The 16,011-nt window shown below is 34.6% G+C and overlaps 1 protein-coding gene across 1 annotated transcript in view; it reads left to right on the top strand.

The window, feature by feature from the left end:
• Nucleotides 1–1,751: 1,751 nt before the first annotated feature.
• LOC110023188 (chlorophyll synthase, chloroplastic) overlaps nt 1,752–16,011 on the top strand; it is a 54,976-nt gene continuing 40,716 nt past the window's right edge. Inside the window, exons 1-3 of the mRNA XM_020722467.1 lie at nt 1,752–1,941; nt 2,022–2,066; nt 2,180–2,271. Coding sequence (XP_020578126.1) covers nt 1,836–1,941; nt 2,022–2,066; nt 2,180–2,271 — 243 coding nt within the window. The 5' untranslated portion in view covers nt 1,752–1,835. The remainder of the gene's footprint in view (nt 1,942–2,021; nt 2,067–2,179; nt 2,272–16,011) is intronic.

Raw genomic sequence — 16,011 nt, 5'->3', positions numbered from 1 at the left:
AATTTTAGTTGAAGTAATTAGGCTTATACTTGGAAAGCTGTAGTGTCCGAAAAACTGTTTTGAGTGAAAAGTGTTTTTATATGAAAAAGTGTTGTGAAAAAGGAAAAAAAATTATTTTTATAAAAAATAAGGTGTTCATGAAAATGTTTTGTCGTGTTGAATATATTTCATATGTTATTTGTTTAATTGTTAATGTATTGTTTGTTGTGTTGCGCCTTATGATCCCGAGTTTGAAAAAAATAAAAAAATAAAAATACAAAGAGGACTTGAAAAACTAGAAATGAAAATGGAAAACTTTCAAGATAATAACTTGAAAAATCATCATACTTCATTTAAAGATTACGTAAATCTTATGACAGATGAAATTTACTCAAGTATGCAAAACCCAGTCGTAGAAACTGACTCGTTTGAAATAAATCCTGAGATTATCCAACTGGTGCAGAATAATCAGTTTGGGGGAACTCCTTTGGAGGATCCCTGTCCTCAATATTCAAATCAAGCAGTGTCAGTTCTGTGATTATTTGATTGAAGATATTCAAGTGCTGAACCAAATCAGTGTCTGCCTGCATCTTCAGCCCATACAGTATTTGCTTCAGATACAATTTATTCGTCAGAGATTTGGACATAAACTGAGATCCCAATTTCTTACATAGTTCTCATGGAGATTTCAGATTCATTACATGATACATAATCTCATACGTCAGACATAAACGTATGGCGAGATAATCGTATGGCACCTGCCGCTCGAAGTTGTAACTCTTCCCAATCTTTATCTTCTATATTATCAGGTTTCGTAACCCGCAAAGCCCTCAAAATTTTCTGTTGTGCCAACAAATCTTTTACCCTTGTTTGCCACAATCCGAAGTTCCTGGTTCCATCGAACATCACTATCTCGAAGTTTGCTCTAGACATTGCTATTTGAAATTTAATCCTGCACTGTATTTTTTTGTCTTGCTGTCTTGCTTCGAAAAACCTTCGAAAAACAAAAGAAAATACTCTGCAAATAAATTCAAAGAAACATGAAATTTTCCTTGTCAAATGCAGCAACTATGCCGCAATTCTCCTATGATTTGTGAATCAAATGTTCCCACGAAGCATTTTTCCTGTTTGTATCAGTGCCTCAGCCAATTGCTGTTTCCGTGAGCAACGAATCCCTTTGCACCTGTTAGAGGAATACCTCCACTAAACTCCCGTTCACGAAATAATCGTGCTTGCTCGCCTCCTGCACCCTGCTGTACTCCACCTGTCGCAAAATCTCCTGCGATGAACCGATCCCCTTTATTTCAAGAGACACTCCTTTTCACCAGGAGACACACCTCTTCACAAGATACTCAAACTCCCTAGATATAAGCCATACCTAACACCAGTAACACAGTTAAACCACAGAAAAATAATAGATGAATAAAACACGAATAATACAAGAATAACACATCAAAATTATGTCATGGAGATATATGTGAGTCCACCGAATTTGGTTTTATGCTAGTTATTGAGTAGAGTTTTATGCTGTTATTGAATATGGTTTCGCCGGAGGGTTTCGCCGAGGAAGACTAAGCCTTAAACTCGTAATAGTGAGTAGAAAATGAAAAGGCAGGCGGTTTCGGGTTTTCGCTCGGGCCGGGTCGCAAATATGATTTAAAAAAATATTTATTTTAATTTTATTTATTTTAACAGGTGGGGCCAGACTTTACGTATGAGTGACATTTTATTGGTTACACACTTAGTTTAAGGTGATTAGTACTGAGCGAATATGTCTTATTTGTACCGAACCCCAATCACTCCACAGTCCCGCAGCTCACACGCAGTGGTTCCATTCTTCTCTTTACTCGCCAGAGATGGCTTCTTTAATCTATGGCTCTGCCTCAATCGCCGTCTCGACCCAGTTTACACGCCGCCATAGGTTGTCAGATCTCCGTTCACCACCACCTCTTTCTTCATACAGTAAGGCTTCGATTGAATCCTCCCCGTTCACTTGTTTGGCTTCCGATTCTCCTAAACAAAGGCGATTTCATGGGTTTTAGGGCGGAGATTGACGGTCAAGGCTGCAGAAACTGATGCTAATGAAGGTATTGTTTCTTTTTATGTCTTCAGTTTTATTTTCGTTTAGCTAATTTTATTTGGTCCGGAGGAGTGTTGACGGTATTGGATGCATTGAATTGTATTGTGCTGAATAATGCAGCTAAGCCTGAGGTTCCTACTAAGGCACCGACAAATATTGGTGCTTCCAGCTTCAACCAGCTTCTAGGCATGAAGGGGGCTGCACAGGGCACGGTATGACTATTTTTGTATTTTATTTTCCCTTTGGAAGCGATTTAGTGCTCTTTTCGGTTTATTACTAGTCTTTATTATGCTAAAACTTACAGTAGGATGTGCAAATAATATAATTCTCAGGTAATACTGCTAATAATAATAACAGTAGCAATGACAATGGCAATGTCAATGACAATAACAATGTACACAAACATGCAGAACCTTCAGTCTATCAAAAGGACACACTTGACCCTCAGTAGGCATATTTCTTGGCGTTTATCAACTGCTGCCATGATTGATAGGCTCTATGTGGCAACTTTTATTTAGCTCCTCTGCCATTGCCCAAGGAGAAAGAATGCCTCCTGTTTTTATGCACGCCTACTGTCAACAAGACGGCGGGGATTACAAGCATCCTCATCGAGGAAGTGCCAAATCTTAAGTTGTATTATTCTAGAGTTTTGATGTATGAAAGGATGTTTAAAAACTAATTTTTTTTGTAAGGTTTTGAGATTTCATTTGTGTAAAGATGAAACATTATTTAGTAAATTAGCATAGCTATTGTCAAGAATAGAAATCAACAAACTAAAAATTCAGTGTAGAGAAGAGAAAGCAATATGAAAATTATGTTATATTGCAACTGAAAAACTTTATATTGTTATACATGAACATTTCTTTTTGTTTTGAATAAAGCACGTTGAGGTGAATGCAAGAAGTGTATATATGAATTTCTGCACTTACAAGTTAAAGCATAAATTCACACTTCTATAGTACTAGTTTAAGATAATAATATATCTACACATTGAAGGGTTGTTTGGCAACGGATTTTGACTAGAATTTAACCTGAATTTAGGTTAAATTTTGCCATACGATTAGTTTGGACAAAATAAAATTGCCACTTTGATAAATCCAAATTTCGTGGATTTTGGCCTTAAATCCCAGATTTACTTTATCCTGTGAATCGATCGATTTAGTAAATCCAAAACGAGTGAACAGGAAGCACGGTGCGTACAAGCTCACATTTCTCAATGGTTTCTAATAGGAGTAGAGTGAAAGGATGAGAAAGATGGGAGTTTCGATGATCTCTGTATGCCGCGATCCCATCGCCACCTTCCTAGCTAGCTCTAATCGCGATTTTATCGCAAGGGTTCGTTCACTAAGGCCACGGTTTTGCACGGTTTTGGGCAAAACCGCAAGACAAACATAAGCGAGGATTTTGGGCAAAGATTTAGATGAAATTGGGAGAGGATCTAGCCAAGGATTTTGAGCAAAGAGGATTAGGGGAAGATATGCTTATGATTTTTTTATTTAATTAAATTTATATATTGAATTGATTAGTAATTAATTCATATATTTTTAAAGTAATTACAATTAGATAAATTTATGTGTAATTATTTAATAATTAATGGATAAAACTAAAATTTTAAATTAAAATAATTTAATCAAAGTCTAAGTAAAATTTTAATTAATATAATTGAATAATAATTGTTTAATAAGTAATTAATTAAAAAAATCGACAATTAATTATTTTAGTTAAGAATTAATTATTAATTAGTATAATTAAAAATAAAATCTAAATTTATTTTAGTTGAATTTAATATAAATTTTATCATAAAAATAAAATAATTAAAGTTTAATTACATTTTTTGATTTCAAACAAGCAGGACTATCTTTTAAGTCTTGACAGAAGTTGGCAAACAATTTCATTTGATTTAATTGGATTCACTAAATCAGTTGCCAAACAATTTTTTGGCTTTAGGTCTTCCAGGATTTCTAAATCTGGATTTAAAGGATTTACTAAATTTTATTAACTTAAGTCTAATAGGTTGCCATATAAGCCTTGATAGATATAAATTATCTTTTATGGTTAATAGTACGCTTATGAGCTATGCCTTGTGTTAATACGATACTTTTCAATCAATGGTAAATTAGGTGACTTCTCACCACGAATAATACTAAACTATGAGCTATGTCATATTTTGTAGATAGGAGATGCATTAATTAGTGGTGACTTAGGTTTATGTTTAAGATGTGCTCCTGTGTGGATGCATTAAAATAGTAAATCTAAAGATCAAGTTTTGATATGGTATGTTTTTCAATTCATGTTCATTTATTGGAATTGAGTGAACATTATGGTGTTATTCTCACTTATAATTTTTAGTATAATGCAATATTTATAACAATAATCGTTATTGAAATGAAATAACATTATCATATGATTTCTTTTTAGCTTAAACGTAGTGACTGATACGCGTGTTATTTTGCTTCAACTTTGAGTTATTGCAATTCAAAAATCTTAATTTACTCAATTCTTGTATGTGAATAATTTCATGTTTATTACAATTTTATGAATTAATGGCTCTTTTGTGAATGCGCAAGATTTGCTTGTGGAAAATTTGATTTTTACTTTGACTTGATATAAGATTTTTTAAATAGTAATATGTCAGCTGGTTCAATTGATCAACATTCTCATTATTCTAATGGACCACTAATAATATTAGTCTTTCTATGTCTTTAATTAATTGCTCTTGTTGAGTAATCATTAAATTTAAATTACCTGAAGCTTCCTACTAATTTCATTTGGATTAATATTTGTCTTTCTCGAATGATACTGTACATCTAAATTTTAAACAAACACAAGCATCTTCTTTGTCTCATATTAAATTATTTTTTGAGTGAAAATATATTTTAAACTCTAGTGTTCAGTAAAAGTTTCACATTTGACTTTATATAAGTAATGGCTCTAAGTTCTTAGTGTCACACAACTGTTGCTAGCTCCAAATCATGTGCGGGATGATCTCTTTATGGTTTTTTAATTGAGTGGAAGTATGAGTAATAAAATTTTCACGCTGCATAAACACACATCCCATTTTTTTTAAAGACGTATCACTATATATTTGAAATTCATCTGATCCTAAGTGAATAGTCTGTAGGGGTGCAAACTAGCCGATTTTGAGCGACCTATGTCTCTGTTTGTGTTTGACTCATTTGCATCAGCTCGTGTTTGGATCAGACTCATAAGAAATTTGTTTGTATTTGGCTCGATATCAATCATTTTGTTCGAAATGGCTTGTGTTTGGCTTGATTTGCCAAGCTAAATAACAAAATTAATTAGAATTTGTAAGGTTTCAAACCTGCACCCTTCTTTCGCAATAGAAGGCAACTAGCCACTCAAATAGATGTAGTGATTTAATCTTATATATAAACATACATTACATACTATTATATCAATAATATGTATAATTTTTTTATTTCGAGCTAAAACGAGACAAACACAATCAAACAAAAGGTTGTTCGTGTTCGAATCGTTTTTAATTCGAGCTTAAAAAAGAAATTATTCATATTTAGCTCGCTTACTTAACGAACAATTTTAATATAAACTGCTTAACAAGCCGAACATGAGTTGTTCACAAACAAAGAACTTTTTAGGCACCCCTAATAGTCAGTACTGGTGTAGTTATTAAAGAAGATTTTGGTTTTTTGGAATGCCTCATAAAAATGATCCTTCCATTAAAAAATTTACTGCTTTATGAGTTAACCTTGATAGCACCGTAGCAATTTGAAAAAAATCATCATCAAATCTCGTGTGATATTCAACAAGGCCTAAAAAGCTCATGACTTTTGTAACTATAGACGCCTTGATTAATTTGTAATTGTCTTTATTTTATTATGATCCACTAATATACTCTCTCCACTAATCATGACTTCTATCAATCAGATCAACTCTATGTTTGATAGAACTATCGTTTTATATCAAATGGAAAAAAATACACAGAAAACCCATGACAAGTGGAGTTTATTTAGTTATTTTAACTCTCTTGTTAAAAGCGAAGTTTATAATTCAAAGCTCGAATGATGCAAACAGGCACGCAAAAACTGCCATATTCAAATTTAAGTCAAGATTGTAAGTGAATTGCATGAAGTTTCTTTTTTATGTCTGAAGTTCCATTTCTAGAAGCATTGGTGGTAACAAGATTTAGAGTTAGACCGAAAAGGTTTACATCAAACTAAGCATATATAGCCACAAAATTGCGAAGCTTTCATTTAAAAAAGAGTTTGTCTTAAAGTTAGGGTGCTGAGAGCTATTCTCCACCCCTCCATGGCTCCACTTCTTCCGGCAAGACTCTCTTTTTGACATTTTTCTTGAAACTGGCAATACTAGCACAATTACATCTTCTAGTAGTTCTTTGTTCATGTTTTAATCCTCATAGGAGTAATAATTCATTGTTTATTTATGAGTAGATATTTATAGTTTAAATCAGGTAGCATCATTCATCTCTAACAGGTCTGCTTGAACTTGTTTTTCTTGGAAATGGCATCTATGAACACAAAACTTTCACCCTCTTGTATATTTAATCGAGGGTATTAGATAATACGATTAACCTTCGACTTTTTAAAACTATGAATCGTTCTACTATTGTTATTGCTCAATTCATCAATTATGATGTTTGCTTATAAATTCTAATTTGTAACTTGCCTCTCTATGTATCCTGTCTTTTTTCTTTTATTTCTTTAGATATAATAATCAAAATATGTGAAAAGTCCCGTACAAAGAAGAAATGAAAAACCAAAATGAAAAAAAGGAATATTGCTAAAGATAGCGTTGTTTTATGCAAGCTTTTGCAGTGTGCATTTATTTTTCTTTTCCATGTATCAGATGGGAGTCAAAATAACTGAAATAAGTTCTTGACCAACAATTTTCCTTTCATCATCTCGGCTTATGCATAGGTGCAAAACCAAGTAAAATAAAATCTTGTTTTGTTTCGTTGGTATTCAACGTTTGTATATTTCTTATTTGTCTACCTTGCAACTTTTATATTTTTCTTTTCATTTTACCAAGATTTTCTCATCTAGCAAAGAAAAGTTCCATATTAGCTGATTTCGTGTACACATTTAGCTTGTAGGATTTGGTCAAACTGTGTTGTATCTAGGAGAGGAGAAGCAAAAATGGTTTCAGTAAGATTTTCCTTAATTTCTTGGAATTGTATATGCACGTCTTCTTAACATTTTTATTTTATCTTTTTAGCTGACGGCGGTTTAGAAATACATGTTTTTCATGTTTTTTTATTAAATTTTGTCATCAACATCATTTTTTCTTCATTGCTATTTGTTAGGTATGGTTCATATACCATAATTTCGAGCCTCTTGGAGTGAAGATGTGTCTCTTGGAGATAAGTGAGTTGGGGGGAGCGAGGGCGTGTTAGTAATTTTATATGTGAGTTTTATCTATATATATGATGTATAACCCTATGAGTATGTACTGGACTCATCTGAAATAGTGAATTCGTCGCTCTGCTCCTGAGGACGTAGGCATCTCTGCCGAACCTCATTAATTCTGTCTTCTTTTGGTTTTGTGTCGATTCCTGTTGTTTTTTCGCCCTAATTTCTCAACAATTGGTATCAGAGTGAGGTTTTAGAGCGGAGTAGATCGACACAGGAAGAAAATTTGAGAAAGAAGTTCGGTTGATATTTTGAAATTCGACGAACTGTTGCAGTTCAGCGAAGAAGACAGCTCTTTGGGCGGTTTTACGGCAGTTCGAGGCCAGATGAAGTAAGGGCTTCGGCAGTTCTGTTACAATTCGGCTCAGGAAGGTCGCGGACGACATTTGCGAAGGAAGGTTTTGCGGAGGAGGAGGTATCGCGAACAGAAAGTTCGAAGGAATTCTTCCGCCACCGTGAAGGTGCTGTTTTTTGAACTTCTTCCGCCATCGGTTTGCTTCAGAAGAAAGCGGCCTTCGGCGCAGGGGAGTTGGACGAACTGCAAGTTGTGAAAGATTGGCGAGTTTGTCTCGCGACAGAGGGTGTTCGTGAAAGATCGACGTTCGCTTCAGATCGGACCAGGCAACGACGATCGGCGAAAGAGGGCGACAGGTGGAGTTTTACAGGGTGCAGGCGAAGCGAGCAGGTTCAACTAATCGCGAATAGTGGTTTAGTGGAAGTATTTCATAAACATGCACGAGGTGTTTTGCGAAGGTTTCGCTCGTAGGACAATAATTTAGCCGAGGTGTTGACGCGAACATGAAAAGTGCTTCGTATGAAAAATTTGATTCACGAATCACAACAAAATTTCTGAAAAATTGCTGCAATTGACAGAAAATTTCAGGTTTCTTTGAATTTATTTGCAGTGTGTTTTTTGTTTTGACATAAGGTAGGAAAAGTTCACTATAGGATTAATTTCAAATAGCAATGTCTCGTGCAAAATTTGAGATAGTGAAGTTTGATGGAACCGATAACTTCGAATTCTGGCAAATAATGGTGAAAGATTTGTTGACACAACAAGAAATTTAGAAGGTTTTGCGAGCTACGAAACCTGATAATATGAAAGATGAAGATTGGAAAAAGGCACAACTACGAGCGGCAGGTACCATACGTTTATATTTGACAGATGAGATTATGTATCATGTTATGAATCTTAAATATCCAGGAGAAGTATGAAAGAAATTGGAGTATCAGTTTATGTCCAAATCTCAAACAAGTAAACTGTATCTGAAGCAAAGACTGTTTAGGGCTAAAGATGCAGACAGACACTGATCTGGCGCAACATTTGAATGTCTTTAGTCAAATAATCACAGATCTGACGCAGCTTGATGTGACTATGTGAGTAGTGTGGATGAAGTCCGAACAATTATTCTGTTGTGTTCATTGCCTTCTTCTTATGAACACCTCGTGACTACTCTGACATATGAGAAATAAAATATCAAAGTTGATGAGATTACTGCAGCATTGTTGGTTCACAACCAACGAAAGCAGAATACAGGGGAAAACTTTCATGGCGACAATTTATATGTTAAGGGTAAGCATGATCGTTGAAGGAAGGAGGAAGGTTCTGGAATACAAAATTCCAGGTCAAAACCTAAAGACAAAAAAATGATTCATTGCTACAAGTGTAAGGATCCGAGACATATGAAGAGAGATTGTCCAAAGCTCAAGAAACAGTTTGGTGAGAAACATGATGTATCTTCCAAGTCTGTGAATATGATGTAGAGTGATAATTCAGATTGCAGTGATGGTGATGTACTTTCAGTTACAACAACTCAGTTGAAGGATGCATGAATTCTTGATTCAGTATGCTCTTGTCACATAATACCTAACATGGAATAGTTTACTTAATACAAATTATCTGATTTTGGTTCAGTCTATTTAGGTGATAAATGTTACAATATTGCTGGTATTGACAAAATCAGAATTGAGATATATGATGACACTGTCAGAATTATGTGATGTGAGACATGTTGATCTCATTTTTTGTGAGGTCTTTCCTTCCTCTTCATAGAGCCTAAGATCTAGTTCGATTATCTTAGAGGACTAGAACTGGGACTTACCCCTTTTAGAAATTCGAACCACTTCCTGATTCTCTTGTGGTGTCTCGCCTGGGTGATTTCAAACCATCACCATTTGGTCGAATGGTTGTGTTCACAGACTATCATCATTTGGTCGAGTGGTAAGGACCATCATGTGGAGGCCCAAAGAGAGATTCTGTAGGGTTTAAAAGCCTTAGGACACCTATAATGACATTAATACATTCACACACACAAATATTATAATTCGCGTCATTTACATCTGTAAAGGCTTCACAATTAATTGAAACATAAGTCTATTTTTGAAATGACCGATCAAGAATTCAAAATTTGAAGACAAATTGAATTTGATGCATTTTGGATCCGATCATCGACAAAGTTGTCTGAACGACCCCGGATGACGAAACAGACTGCGTTGGCGCGTCCGAAACGTCGAAATTACTTGGAAAAGACATTCATTTTGCTAAGATTTCGAGCACGAATAAATTACACGCGAATTAATATATTTAAATAATATAATATAATATATAATTAAAAACAAAACAGAAATAATAAAAAAAAAGGAAAAAAACCCTATTAAGCCTAAACCCATGTTCACGCCTCTTTTCTCCCGATTCTCCCCTATTCGGCCCGAGACCCTCGCCTTGCCCTCTCTCTCGCGAGTAGGTGTGCACCCGATCTATCTTCTTCGCTCGATCCAGCCGCACAAGATGACCATAGCTTCGCGAAGCTTCGGCCGACCCCTCCTCTTTTTCTTCGAGAAGCCCTGGCTGACCCGCCCTCTTCCCGAGCCCTACTTCTCTTTCTCCCTAAATGCTTCTTCTCGTCTCCCACCATCCTATTCGGCCACCATTAGGGCCGGTAGGTGGCTGCTCCTCTCCCCTTTGTCTATAAAATCCTACCTAGGGTAAGGTTGGTGGTGGTTGGAATTTTGGCAAGGAGGGGAGGTGCTGCTGAAATCGTTTCACGATTAGAGTGTTTGTTGTTCTTGGATTTTTGTTACTCTTCTTCTTCCCCTTTCTTTAAGCTAGTCAAGGTATGGTTCTTCCTCCTCTCTCCTATGCCTAAAAAAATTTTAAAAAGAAAGATCCCTTGCTTCTTGCTTTACATTCTTGATCATTTAAAAAAAAGGAAAGGGGATGCATGTGCCTGAAACTTCGATAGATCATGTTTAGAGTAGTAGTTTTGGAGAAGAATAGCCTTTCTTTTAATTTATTGTTTGGAACTATTTAGCATTGAGGATAGTTCTTCCTCCTAGTCATGTAAAGCTTGAGGTCCATGCGTTAGCTATACGATTAAAAGATGTGCGTGACTTGGAAGGATGTCCTTTTGCCTATTTGTTAGTTTGTAATGAGGAAGGTTGGGTAAGCTTGGGTTAAACTTTTGTGCAATGGACAAGGATTGAAAAGTTTTGATGCCTTGCTTTTCAAAATCTAAAAACTTTGGTGCTTTATTTTTGCAAAAATCTGAAATGTTTCATGTGCAATGGACAAGGATTGAAAAGTTTTGATGCCTTGCTTTTCAAAATCTAAAAACTTTGGTGCTTTATTTTTGCAAAAATCTGAAATGTTTCATGTGCAATGGACAAGGATTGAAAAGTTTTGATGCCTTGCTTTTCAAAATCTAAAAACTTTGGTGCTTTATTTTTGCAAAAATCTGAAATGTTTCATGTGCAATGGACAAGGATTGAAAAGTTTTGATGCCTTGCTTTTCAAAATCTAAAAACTTTGGTGCTTTATTTTTGCAAAAATCTGAAATGTTTCATGTGCAATGGACAAGGATTGAAAAGTTTTGATGCCTTGCTTTTCAAAATCTAAAAACTTTGGTGCTTTATTTTTGCAAAAATCTGAAATGTTTCATGTGCAATGGACAAGGATTGAAAAGTTTTGATGCCTTGCTTTTCAAAATCTAAAAACTTTGGTGCTTTATTTTTGCAAAAATCTGAAATGTTTCATGTGCAATGGACAAGGATTGAAAAGTTTTGATGCCTTGCTTTTCAAAATCTAAAAACTTTGGTGCTTTATTTTTGCAAAAATCTGAAATGTTTCATGTGCAATTGACAAAGATTGGAAAGTTTTGGTGCCTTGCTTTTCAAAATCTGAAAACTTTGGTGCTTTATTTTTGCAAAAATCTGAAATGTTTCATGTGCAATTGACAAGGATTGGAAAATTTTGGGTGCCTTGTTTTTGAAAATCTGAAAGTTTTATGTATGTTATTTGCAAAACCTGAAAGTTGTAGATGGCTCATTTGCTGAAAGCTTTTATGCTGCATTTACAAATGTTGAGAAGTTGTGATGCTTTACTTTTATAGAAATCTGAAACCTCTTATGTTGCATTTGCAAATATGAAAAGTTATGGTGCTATACTCAGTTGAAAAATCTGAAACTTTTCATATTCAATTTGGAGAGTTTTGAGGGGATATATGCATGGTTTTAGGGCAGATTTAAGCATCGTTTTAAAGCTGTTTATTCACTATTTTGGACAGATTTAAATACTATTTTTGGGTTGAATTAAGAGCCGTTTTGGAAAGGTTTTAAGCACTATTGTGGGCCTCCTATGTACGTGATTTTGGGGCTTCCAAAAATGCATATGTTGGGCTGAATTTGTTGCATTTCAGTGCTTTTAAAAACACGTCTTTTAGGCTGAGTTGGCTGCTGTTTGAAACCTTTTGAAAATGCTTTCGTGGGTTGATTCGGGCTGCAGTTTTGCCCTGTTTAGGAGGGGTTTTGTTGGCTATTTTTAAGATGTATTTGACACTAAACCGGACTGTTGTTTGTCCTGTCTTAGTGATATGTTTGGGCTGCAGCTGATACACTCTTTAGTGATATGTTTAGGCTGCACTTGAAGTACTTTTTAGTGATATGTTTAGGCTGCACTTGAAGCACTCTTTAATGATATGTTTGTACTGCACCTGAAGCACTCTTTAGTGATATATTTGGGCTGCACTTGAAGCACTCTTTAGTGATATGTTTGTGCTGCACCTGAAGCACTCTTTAGTGATATGTTTGTGCCACTTGAAGCACTCTTTAGTGATATGTTCGGGCTGCACTTGAAGTCTTTTTTAGTTATATGTTTGGGCTGCACTTGAAGCACTCTTTAGTAATATGTTTGGGTTGCACTTGAAGCACTCTTTAGTAATATGTTTGGGCTGCACTTTGAAGTTTTTTTAGTGATGTTTGGGCTGCACTTTGAAGCTTTATTTAGTGATGTTTAGGTCATATTTTGAAGCTTTATTCGTTAAGGTTTAAGTTGCATTTTGAGACTTTATTTGTTAAGTCTTAAATTACATTTTGAAGCCTCATTCGTCATTTTGAAGCTTTATTCGTTAAGGTTTAAGTTGCAATTTGAGGCCTTATTCGTTAAAGTTTAAGTTGCATTTTGAGGCTTTTATACATCGATTTGGACACTTTTTAAGCACCTTTTGGGACTGATTCGATCATTGTTTGTTTTGAAAGAATTTAAATGCCTTTAGGCTGATTCACTTGCGGTTTTGCCCCTTGCTTAATTGATTTTTTTTTAAGAAGTGGGCCGACCTCCTCCACTTAATTGGTTTTGTTTTTCTTTTTCTTGCCAACGGTTAAGTTAAAAAATGATAATTTTTGATTTAATTATTTTCAGAATTGATTTACGGCCTTTAAAAATAAAAAGAAAGGGGAGGGAATTAAAAGAAAATGATATTTAGTATGTTGAGATGATTGAAACCTAAAGGGAAAATATGGTAGCAAACATTCACAATTTCTTTTACATAAGAAAGTAAAATTGTAATTGTGAGAATTATTGAGAATTGAGAAAAAACAAGAGCTTAAATGATTCAAAAGTTAGAGTCCTGAATTGAGAGATCAATAAACTATCAATTAGGACCCCTAAGCATTGGATAGACTTAAGCCCAATTGTTTTAATTAAGATTGAAACACATTTCACGAATATTTTTGCCAAAATTATAGGTTTACCCCCTAGGTCTTAAGTGCCTGATAGTGAGCTAAGTTTGATCTAAAGATGTTTGAAGATTAGTTGGAAAACACTTAATTGAAGATAAACACTTTAAAATGCTTCAGACTCAAGTTAAACTGTAGACTTCCTAGATTTTAGGAGCACACCCTAGGTGAGAGTTTATCTACCGAATTTTCAAATGAACACTGAAACTAAGCATCTGACCCTAATTTATCTGTAGGCTTTTTAGATTTTAGGAGCACATCCTAGGTGAGAGTTTATCTACCTAATTTTCAAATGAACATTGAATCTAGACATCTGACTCTAATTTATAAGTTAGTTAAAACAATAGACAAGGTATGCACTAGCTGTGGTTCATGACTGATTTAATTAAATCAAATAGTGAAATTCTCATCATAACTTCACATAAAATGAAACTCAATGTTCCGGGATTTGAGCTTGAATCTTTCACTCAAATCCTCCTGACAATTGAGGACATTCCCAATATCACATATAAATCTCCCACCCTCGTTCCTTTATATGTGACATTGTGTTTTGTTTTATTTGTTTGTCTTTTTCTTACGATTTATTTTTAGTTTTTGTGGGTCGATTTCAGTTTTCCTCAGGGCTTTCCACATGTTACTCTATTTATTTTGTTATACATAAACACATGTTTGTCTTTCTAGCTGAATTTCTCTATTATACTATTACCTGCAACACTGATCTCATTTACAAGTATAACAATAACAAGAAAAATCAAATACCCAAAGTTTACAATACATTTATAACACTTTACTGCATTTTCTTATACTGCTTTTATTTACATCACTTTATACTGTTTTTATTTACAGTTTTTCCTTATAACATAGTTTGTTTATACATGCTTTAAGTTAACTACAAAATCTTTAGGATATAGTCTGGTTTAAGAGATATACAAAGATAAGAGATATACAACAGTAAGTCACCAAATAACAATATTGCATTTTCACATATAAGACACTAAACTTGAAACTACTACTACATGGGACATGGAGCAAGTTTTCGTGGGTAGCACGACCAGGATGTAGCGAACGGAGGATGACGATCTACATCAGTATAATAAGTCTACGACATCTAAACTTTTTTCTTAGTTTAAATAACAACTCATAGGACTTCGAGGCAGTTTGCTTAGCGCAACGTAAATCCTCACTTTGTCTTTTAGGCTTTTGCACAACCATGTTGTCCAATTATAAGTCTTAACACTTTTAGGATTCTGAGGTTACCGTACGGTACTGTGTAAATCCTCCAATCTTTCTAGGTTATTTGCACGATCAGATATCGTACGAATGTAAGTCCGAAATTCTAAATAAAATTGTAGGATTAAACATTGAATAACATCATTTTAAAGACATAAAGCCAAACAATAAGATATTTAAGAAGTCACCAGGGTTTCCCCTGTATCTGTGATATCCCCCACTCTTCATTCCTTTAGATTCCTTAAAACAACTGTTTCTGTTTGAGCCACTCCCATTTGATTTTTCAGCTTCCAATCTTGGAAACCTAAACTTTGAAATCTTGAAGGCAAAACCACTAATTTTAATCGAGAGTTTTCTTAAGTGACTATGGTTATTTAAGATGTAATTAACTATAGGGGCTTGCCCCCAGGTAAAATAAACCCTATCTAATTCTTATATTAGATATGGAAACTTGTCGGCTATACATAAAAGTTTTTGCAGACCAAACGAATGTCACAAACTCTTTAGTTTAGGTGGTTGAGCCTACTGTCATGTGAAAATACTTACCCTTCGTGATAATATATTATATGTTGGATCTCGCTCAGTTATCCAAACTATTTAATATGCGAGACTCGTTTGATTCATCTATCTTTAAATTAAAATATTACTTTCAAAAGTCATATTTACATCAAAACTATTTTTATATTTACAAAAAATCATTTTTCATTCTTTCCAAAAATAGCGGTCGACAAGACATATTCCAGATTTGAAGAAGAATTTAATTTTCTTTGGCACTTTACACAAAAATGATTTTATTTCTAAGTCAGATGAGGATAGAGGAGCCATCAGAATTGTTAAAGGTACATTGACTGTAATGAAAGGATAAATCACTGCAGGTAATATCTATAAACTGTTGGGGAGTACAGTTGTAGATGAAGTTCACTCTGTTGAATCATATGATGAAATTGTAGCAGATTTGTTGGCCAAGTCAGGTACTATCAACAAGTTCTTGCATTGCTTGAACTTGTTGAGTATTTGCAATTGTTAGACGTAATGGTTGCCCAACCCACTTCGGTGTAAGAAACTCAAAGAAGTATTTCTCTTAAGGGGCTGAATATTCGTCAAGGTTGAGATTTGTCGGGTATATGTATTTCTCCTAAAAGGCTGAATATTCGTCAAGGTGGAGATTTGTGAGGTATATGTATTTTTCCTAAGGTGCCGGACATTCGCCAAAGTGGAGATTTGTTAGGTATGACTCATATACTATAATTTGGAGTCTCTTGGAGTAAAGATGTGTGTCTTTTGGAGATAAGGGGGGTGGGG

The sequence above is a fragment of the Phalaenopsis equestris genome, unplaced genomic scaffold (assembly GCF_001263595.1).
Source record: "Phalaenopsis equestris unplaced genomic scaffold, ASM126359v1 Scaffold000223, whole genome shotgun sequence".
In the NCBI taxonomy this organism is placed as follows: domain Eukaryota; kingdom Viridiplantae; phylum Streptophyta; class Magnoliopsida; order Asparagales; family Orchidaceae; genus Phalaenopsis; species Phalaenopsis equestris.
The sequence above is the reverse complement of the archived record's forward strand: the minus strand, read 5'-3'. Positions and strand labels throughout refer to the sequence as shown.